Genomic DNA, 9,687 nt, shown 5'->3' with positions numbered 1-9,687 from the left:
AGGTCCAGGCATCTGTTGATCCACATATGCCCCGCACTTTCCTTTGGCTTCTAAACAAAAGGGAACTCTTTTCCTCGGTGTCAGCTTGCTAGCAAAGTGGTAGCTGGCTTTAACACTGGGAAACACTGCAGCCGGTGATGGGTATGTCAATTTTAATTCACAGACTGTTTCCTTCTCTAGCTTTATAGTTGTAATCAGGTGAGGGGGGGAAGGGGGACATCCGAAATTGTAAGAGATGCTAATCTCTATTATTGTGAGAGGTGGGAGGTATATTTTCAAATAACTTCCACTTGGACAATCGGTAACTGTAAAGCATCCCTACATTTAAAGCGGTATTTCCCAAAAAACACTAACATGGCAGGGTAGCCTCAGGGAAGCGTTAAGCAGGAGGTGGATTGACCTTTAATTCTCGATCGGTGACCTGAAGGGTACCCAGAGGCTGCTAAGCACATCTCTTCCTTTTGGTCTGCTCCAGAAAGAGCTGTCATCGCAAGATGCAGCTAGTGAGTGAGGCTCACGATTTCAGTTCATCCGTTTGCGGGAGGGGTGGGGGAGGGAGAGAGGAAAAAAAATATATATTTCCCACACTGCCAGAGTAATGCCAAACTCTCTGTGAGTGGGAAGAGCAGAGCAGATGCTGGAATGAGATGCCAAAGCAGCTCCCCTTTCCCCTGCGCTTTTGGGTGCCTATAAATTGCTCCAGCGCGCTCGTCAGCCTCCTCCTCTCCTGGCAGGTGGCACCCGGGCAGGATCCCGCTCTCTCTCCGGCTCCGGCTTCAGCTCCGGCTCCGGCGCGGCGCGGCGACGCGGGCTCTCGGCGGCGGGCACCGGGGCGGTCGCGGGGCGGCCGGGAGGCGCGTCTCGGCTGAGGACTGCCGTCTCTGAGAGAAAAAAAAAAAAAAAAAAAAAAAAAAGAGCGAGCGAGGAGGCGAGCGGGGCGATCGCGAGAGGAAAGGCAAGTTCCAGGGAAAGTTGACTCGGACTGGCACAGCCTGCAAAAAAAAAAAGTCGATCGCCAGCGGGAGCATAAAAGTGCGGGCGGCCGGGGCGCGGCGGCAGCTCTCTCACTCCCTCCCGCCCGCCCGCCCGCCCGGCGGCTGCAGCGGCCGCAGCGGAGCGCCGCGACCCGCGGGAGCCCCCGCCGCCACCGGCAGCGGGAGGGCGGCGAAGCCCCAGGGGAGCCGAGCTCGCGCGGGCTCGGCGGTTTTTCGGCTCTGAGGAGGTCCCCGACCAACCATCAAGATTTTGTCCAAAAGCAGACAAGAGGATCGCCCTGCGCTGAGCCGGCTGGTGGGCAGCAGGCGGCGGCTGATCGCGGCCGGCGCGCTGGGGGTGGTGATGGTGCTGCTGCTGGTCATCCTCATCCCGGTGCTGGTCAGCTCGGCCGGCACCTCGGCGCACTACGAGATGCTGGGCACCTGCCGCATGGTCTGCGACCCCTACGGCGGCACCAAGGCGCCCAGCACGGCGGCCACGCCCGACCGCGGCCTCATGCAGTCCCTGCCCACCTTCATCCAAGGGCCCAAGGGGGAGGCCGGCCGGCCGGGCAAAGCGGGGCCGCGCGGCCCCCCGGGGGAGCCGGGGCCGCCCGGCCCGGTGGGGCCGCCGGGTGAGAAGGGCGAGCCTGGGCGGCAGGGCCTGCCGGGCCCCCCCGGGGCGCCGGGGCTGAACGCGGCGGGGGCCATCAGCGCCGCCACCTACAGCACCGTCCCCAAGATCGCCTTCTACGCCGGCCTCAAGCGGCAGCACGAGGGCTACGAGGTGCTCAAGTTCGACGACGTGGTCACCAACCTGGGCAACCACTACGACCCCACCACCGGCAAGTTCACCTGCTCCATCCCCGGCATCTACTTCTTCACCTACCATGTGCTCATGCGGGGCGGCGACGGCACCAGCATGTGGGCCGACCTCTGCAAGAACAACCAGGTGGGCGCCGCGGCGGGCGCCGGGGGTAGCCGAGGACATCAGGGCAGCGGGCGCCCGGGGAAAGCCGGGCTTCCTGAGGGGAGCCGACTACCGTGAGGGGAGCGGGCGCCCGGGGAAAGCCGGGCTTCCTGAGGGCAGCAGGTGCCCGGGGGGAGCCGGGCTTCTTGAGGGGACAGGCGCCGTGAGGGGCGCGGGCACCCGTGGGGAGCCGGGTTCCCTGAGGGAGCGGGCGCCCGGGGAGGGAACCGGGCTCCCTGAGGGAGCTGGTGCCGTGAGGACAGTGGGCGCCCGGGCGGAGCCGAACTCCCTGAGGGGCGCGGGCGCCGTGAAGGGAGCGGGCGGAGCGGGAAGGGCGGGAAGCGGGCGGGGAGGGGAAACGGGCGGCCGCTGGAGGCGGCGCGGGCGCGGGGCGGGGGAGTGGGACCCCAGCCCGGGCGGCGGGCGGGCAGGGCGAGCTGCCGGGGGAGCCGAGGGGAGCCGGTGCCCGCCGCCTCGCCGCCGGCGGGGACTCTGCGGGCAGCGCTGGGGGCGAGGCGCGGTGCTCTGCCCCGCTCCGCCTCGGGTGCCCGAGGACCCCCGAGAGGACGAGTTTTCCGCGCAGAGCCGAGGCCGCCCCGGGCCGCCGGGTGAATGCGGACTCAACGCACTCTTTTGCCCGAGAGTCACGCCGCTGTCACCTCTCCCACCTCGCTGTCCGGGCCGGCTCGCGGGCAGAGCGGCACCTGGTCGGTGCCTGGCCCCCCTCGTCCGACGCCGGCTGTAGTCGACCCGGCCGTGTCGGCCAGCCCGCGGCCGCGGAGCGCTGCCTTCAGCCCGGCCGGGACGGGAGCGGGGGAACGGTCGGGGCGGTCGCGCGGGCAGCGCTGCCCCCACGGGGGCGAGCGGAGCCCGGGCCGGGGCCGGGCGTTCCCGCACGGAGGGGAAACTCCCCGGGAAGGAAGGGAAGCCGGGGGCGGCGGGTGAGCTCAGGAGAGGGTGGTCCTGCGTGTGGACAGGTGAGATGTGGGGGAGGAAAGCAGCCACGGCACGGGACGGGGCTCCTAGGCAGCGGGGCGCCGATTTTGACACGCTCAGCCCCCGGCGGGGAGCGAGGTTTCCCTCTGCCAGGGAAAGTTGGTAACCGTGCGAGCTCGGCGTCCGCAGACCTCGCCCCTTGGCGGGCTAGCGCCGGGGAAGGCGCCGGCTGACGGATCGTACGATGGAGGCACGCCGGGCGCCCGGCAAACACGGGCACGGCCCGAGGTCTGCCGGCACCCCCGCGGGAGGGTGGAACCGTTCAAAATGGTTAAAGATCTTGCGATGCTACCGTCTGAAAGATAGAGGAATCATCCATTTTAATTAGGATAAACGTTGCCACCGCGCTGGCAGAAGCTGTGCCTGTAACATTGTCCCTGGGGAGCCGTTCTTCGCGATTTTGCGCTTCTTCCATACATAGTTAACAGACACAGGCTCTAATTACGGTAGCGCTTAGGGTATCCGCCATTCCTCCTGCTCTGGGTGCCGGGGGTGGGGGGGGAGTGCGGTGTGCCCGGGCTTTCCCGTGTCTCCCGGAGCTCGGCGGTGCTCCCCCCAGCCCCCGGTGCGGCGGGAGGGCCAGGGACCAGCCGCGCAGCAGCCGCTCAACAGGTCATTCATTGCCTGAGCTGTCCCGGCACGCAGGGGGCTACAGGGCCGGGCCGCCGGCTTTCCCAGGCTCGGGGAGCCCGCAGCCCAGCGCCGCCGCTCTCCCCGGGCTTTCACCCTCCGGCGGGGTGGGCCGAGGGGTAAGGGAGGTGTTGATCCGCTCTACGCGGTGTCCATAGGAGTGAAAATCGGACTCCGTGTCCCCGCCGTGCCTCGCAGGTCGCGGAGGGGCTCGTTCGTTTGCGTGTCTCCTCCCCCGCGAAGCATCGCCAGCGCGGCGGGGCCGAGAGCCGCTCCACGGCCCTTTGTGTTCAGCGCAGACGGGAGCATCGGCGGCCAGTAAATTAATCTGATACGCCACTTAACCTTTTGTTTATGGCTGCTCAGAAGTACTGTGAAAACAGAATAATGAGGACATCAGCAGCAATTAATTAAATTAGAAAATGTCTACCGTAAATACTATCTCAGCATATAAACCAGGACTAATAAAACAAAGTACATTGTAATGTAATCATTTTGATTTCTTCATACAAAGGCAATATTGTCCACCGCGAGAATATAATTTTATTTGCAATTAAAACATTAATCTATTTTGACCCCTATTTATAATGTTTTAAAGTATCTATTTTCCCAAATCCTGAAAAATAAATACATACCAGTACTTCTTAAAAAGTAACAATTATAAATATTAAGTTGAGCCTGAAGTCTAACTGTTCCCAAATATAACTACTTCAAGTACCAGACATGAGACAAATTAAACTCACAGTGATTCAAAGAAAAAAAAGTGCAGGGGTTCTATGTATATGTTTATATATATCTATTAAGGTAAATATCTGCTTACAAACTATTTAAAATTGACACACAGTTTTAAGACAGCAGTGTCTCCTTTTGATTATGATTTATACTTGAAACACTAAACGCTGATGTGATATGACAGCAGTTAACTTTGTGTATTATTTGTAAGAAAGCTGGGAAATTTTGGAAGTAAGTCGTTAAATGGAGTCTGGCAAAGATAACATAAATTCAGTTTTCTGACAATGAAGAAAACCAAACCGTTGGAAAGTGCATGACTTATAGAAAAAAAACCCGAAACAATTCCTAAGCAATGCACAGGAGGAACCTCAAGGTCTCCACTGTTAACACATGGCCTTCTTTAATGGTTATACAGCTTGAACAGGGAAGTGCTGAGATCACATAGCTTAGCTAAAACGTGGGTGCAACCTGCGAGTGTAGCTTCACGGAAGATGAGGTGCGCAGTCATGCAACTTATGAAATGCATAATCCGTTAATGCTTTAATTTTGAGATACATTTACCCTCTTGCAGCAGTACACTGAGAATTCATTTGAGACTGTTCTCCCAAGCTTTAAAAAGAAATGGCTAACCAAACAAGGAGGTAAAGCCTCTAAGAATAGCACACTGGAGTTTACGGGACATTTGTTGCTGTACGTAGGGCAGTAAGATCTACACATTAGTTTCTAGACTTTCAATACCCAGAATCATTTTTTCTTCAGCCATTATGTTCTATCTAGAATCTTAAAAATGAAATATCCATTGCTGTTGTAGTCATTGTCCATATGCTGACTCCCTTAGGATAGTCACTAATACAATTAAAATTCTCCTATCCACAGAAATTTTAGACAAATCCACAAAGTAGCATTTCATTACAATGCAAATGAAAACTTGGAAAGTAATTTAAACCCTTTTGTTTGCCAGTATGCAAGATACTAGTTCTCTATGAAAGTTTTTCTACCTTGTCTATAGCCTATTTATTCCTTCCCATTTGCCCTTTCCATTTACACTACCAACAGCAGTCTCAGCCCGTTATTTTCTTTGGAGGGTATTTCCAGGGCTAATGGCCCAGAGCCTTCAACTCCACCCTGCCAGTCATTAATCCAGAGGAAATACCCAGTGCTTAGAATAATTATTGCTTAAACACTAGCAAAATAGATCGCCTCTGTAACCAATACCAGGCAATTCAGGATCAAGAAGTCCTGAAATAGTTGTGGTTTATCATAATGCCATGGATCAGTTTAAATTTGCAGACTGTAACACCACTGCCAGCCTTTTAAGCCTTTCTCACTCTTCTTATAGGATGTATAAGGAATTTCCACCTGCTGTGATTTTTAAGCTGCATAATGCCATAAGCTCTTGCATAGTAAAGAACCCCCTCCTTTTTAACATTTCAATATTAATGTGAAATCATATCACATGAAAATTTAATTTGGAAATTTATCATTTAAACTTTGAAAGGAATCCATGGAAAATTGTGATTTATAGCCTATTTTTTCAATTCAGAACAGGTAAAATCCCACATCTAGTACGCCAAGTCATGCATTATTACTTAGTTCAGGTTTGCAATACCACTAAATCACTTACTGCTCTGTAACTACACTAGAACAAAGACAAGCAACAAGCAGATGATGTGTAACACTGAAATAAATCACATACAACTAAGTTTAAAGATTTTACCCAACAGGGTCAAATTATATATAAATGATTTGGAGACTTACAATGCCACAGACTACTCATTGCTGGAAACCAACATACATCTTGCAATTACAGATTACTTCCAGTTTGCGAGTAATGACAAATTTAAACAGTAGTGGAATAGCAAGGGAGAACTGGGAAAAAATGTTATGTTTAAGTGAAAGTTGCAAATGAAAAGTCCTCAATGACTTGTAAATTCCAAAACCTCTTAAAGCAAATAGCAACTCGCCTGTGATTTTTCAAATGTGCATCTCTTAACAGCACAGAGAAATTAAATGTTTGCTTACTGAAATGTGGCAATAACAGTTTTTCCAAACCCTGACTAGGATCCTTACCTGCTTGTGTGCATTGGCGTGTGCATGTGTGTGTGTGGGCATGTACTTTTTGTCTTCTTTTTGCAGCACGATCCTGTTAGTAGTATGACAGTAAATCACCCCTGGAAAAAGTCCAGCTGGGTATCAGTAGGGCCTCACTGTGGATCCTTGCCAATGTCAATCAAATATGCCACTGACATAAAAGTTGCACCAACATAGAACTGGCACATGACCACGTACAGTTCTCTGAACTCCAGCTATTAATATGCATATAATTAAAAAGGCTCCAAACATTTACAGGAGTGCAAGCAGTTGTGTGTTAATCAGGTGACTGAGAAAGGAGCAGGTTATTGCTTTAGTCTCAAATGTTGTATTGTAGGAAAAAATAAGCAATAACCATGAGAAAAAATGATATACGTTGCCAGACATTTAAAGTGGCAACTTATGCATGCTGAATAAAATATTGAGGATATGCTTTAATCTCACCATGCAGGAAAAATTACCTGAGTTTTCTTAACCACTCATTATGTATTTTATATAGGTTCGAGCTAGTGCGATTGCTCAGGATGCTGATCAGAACTACGACTACGCCAGTAACAGCGTGGTTCTTCATTTGGAGCCAGGAGACGAAGTTTACATTAAATTAGATGGAGGAAAAGCACATGGAGGAAACAACAACAAATACAGCACATTTTCTGGATTTATTATTTATGCTGACTGATAATGAGTAAAAAGACCCACCAAACCAGTCCAAAAATGAAGCTTGCTCTTCTAAGCAATGGATTTGCGTGACAGAAGTCAATGAAACAAGCACCCCAGCAGAGAGCGACCACCGAACACCTCAGTAGCGGGGAAAAAAAGTTGAATGCTACCTGATTCACATCTGTACAACACAGAGAAACCTTATGTTAAAAAATTACAAACCAAGTTAAACAGATGTGCGATCCACTACCGCCAAAGCAAATACTTCCTCATTGTTAGTGTCCATGTGAATGAAGTCCTACGTAGATCAAATTTTTATAGGAAAAAAACCCACCTAAGGACGCTGAGTTATTTCTTCAGTGTATATGATACTTTGATGTGTTATGATCTTGCTGCTTTATCCATACTTCAGCTTTGGTTCTTGTGACTTGCTAACAATGATGCTTGGAGTCCACTCATAGTGTGGTGAGGAATGATTTTACAATAAAAGGAAGAGGTAATCAAAATATACTTTCTCTCTCCAAAGGAATTGTTTGCCTTGTACTTTTCTTATCCTTCCACTTAAAACTAGAAACTAATCAGCTTCAAGCCTTAACTCAATGTTCCTGCTTTGTAGGTTTACATTAGACTTTGAACATAAAATCAATCCAGTGGAGTTGTTTAAATTTTGTCTTCCCCTTAGCTATGCTCTAAAAGAAAAAGGAAGATAGAAGAAACACTTCCCCCCCCCAAAAAAAAATATGTAACCGTTGACAAACTATTCTATTGGACCAAATCCCTGATTCCACCAAAACCAATGGCAAAACTCCCATTGATATTAGTGGAAAAAGAATTTGGGTTTTAATTTGTAAACATGTAAATATATCTTTAGACAATTATTACGGGCCCATTCTTCATGGTTAGTTGTGTAAATATTTAGCAAGCCTGGCATCCACATCCTCAGACTAAGGTAGAGTGTTTTCTTTGCAGCAATTAGTCTTCATTAGTCTCTTAGCACTTAGTCTGTACTTGGGTACTATTTTTAATAAAATAGTTATGACTTAACATACTGCAGATGTTCAACTTAGAATTTCATAGGAATATAATGGGTCAAAACCTTATTTGTCTTAGGTGTCTTGTCTCACTGAAGTTACTGGGATTATTCCCACAAAGGAAGAGTGGGGGATCAGACACGCAAGAAAATGTTGTCACAGACTTTTTCCATGGTAGCTAGTTACCAGTTTGTAGTAAGGCGTGCCTACGAAATGGACACAGATAAGCATATTACCAAAAATGATAACACATATGCAAAGAAAGAAGCAGATATTTACATGCAAAAAAAAAAAAAAGTGTGTATTAAAACCTATTTTTCTCATTCATATATATATAGATATATATATAAAGTCTCAAAGAAATTTAATCCATATAAAGGATTAATGGCTTGGAGAATTAAACTAAACACAGGTACTATGAGTTACATAGTTATAAAAATGCTTTAAAATCAGTCATACCAGTAATGTCCACAGAATATTTTTATTCAGAAAATGGGTTTATTATTTGTTTGGTTTTTGGCAGGGGAGGCTGCCTATTTCTCTCAGGTTAAAACTTGCAGATTTCATTCTAAACCTAAATTCTAGCAAGATAATTAACTAGCTCCTTAGCACAGTTGGTTCTGTAGTTTATTTTTCACGTTTTGGCAAAATCAAGGTAACATTTCTATAAATTGTTAGAGTAATAGAGGCTACCCCCAGCATTTCTATTTCATGCAATTTGCCACAAGCAACCTTGTCTAATGTACTAAGGGTACAAACTCAGATTTATCTGCACTAAAATGTTGAAAGTGTCTGCCACTGTGACAAAAAAGCTCTTCAGTGCTGGCTGCTCAGTAAAAGTCTGATGAAGGTTTTATGAATCGCTCTAGATCTCATTTGAATGAGTGAAGCTTTTCTTAAACAGAACACGTTACTCTCTCTGTTTCTGCTTTGAGTCGTTCAATTCCAAACAAATGCGGAGTTAGTCGAGGCTGACTGAAAAGATCGCCAGTCTAACTCATGTAGGATTTATAAAAGGACATTGTGCTGCCAGTTGCTTGTGTATTATCTCACCAGAATGGTTAATGCTCTTACTTTATGACAAAGTGCCAACCTATATCCATACATTGTAGTGATTACTCCTGATTTTTTTCTACAAGGTAATGTGTTTTAATAACAGATGTGTAACTGACTTCATGTCTGTTCGTTCCAGTGTTGCTTTCATTGGTTAGTGCACTCACAACAGCAGTGTAGCTAGAGATTTTCTATGTAGTAGCAAACAGTAATGTACCAAGCTAGAGATCCTTTACAACTAGCAATGCATATTTACTAAGGTATTTATTGGAAAAGCTCAATACTACAAGACAGATATTGTCAAATTTGAAGAAGCATTTGAAATCAGACTACCACTGCTACTGGATAAGACCATTTTTTGGATAAATCACCTGCCCTGGTTAAAGTTAGACAAGAGCAAAGAACGCACTTTATGTGAAAAACACATATAAGGCAAACATTTCTTCTTTTTTCATCATATCTTGATATACTGATTTGTAAAGACTTATATCACACCCTTTGTTATAACTATTGCAACTCATTAAAACTGTATTATGTAATATATTTTGAC

At 48.4% G+C, this 9,687-nt stretch overlaps 1 protein-coding gene across 1 annotated transcript; it reads left to right on the top strand.

Annotated features, from left to right (window-relative positions):
• The first annotated feature begins 293 nt into the window (after window positions 1-293).
• Window positions 294-9,668, top strand: C1QL3 (complement C1q like 3). Its single transcript, XM_054817009.1, has 2 exons — window positions 294-1,926; window positions 6,893-9,668. The coding sequence occupies exons 1-2, from the start codon at window positions 1,339-1,341 to the stop codon at window positions 7,070-7,072; spliced, it is 768 nt and encodes a 255-aa protein (XP_054672984.1). The 5' UTR covers window positions 294-1,338; the 3' UTR covers window positions 7,073-9,668.
• The last annotated feature ends 19 nt before the right edge of the window (window positions 9,669-9,687 follow it).

Source organism: Grus americana, chromosome 2, assembly GCF_028858705.1.
Source record: "Grus americana isolate bGruAme1 chromosome 2, bGruAme1.mat, whole genome shotgun sequence".
Classification (NCBI taxonomy): Eukaryota; Metazoa; Chordata; class Aves; order Gruiformes; family Gruidae; genus Grus; species Grus americana.
This window is presented reverse-complemented; position numbering and strand designations above follow the sequence as displayed.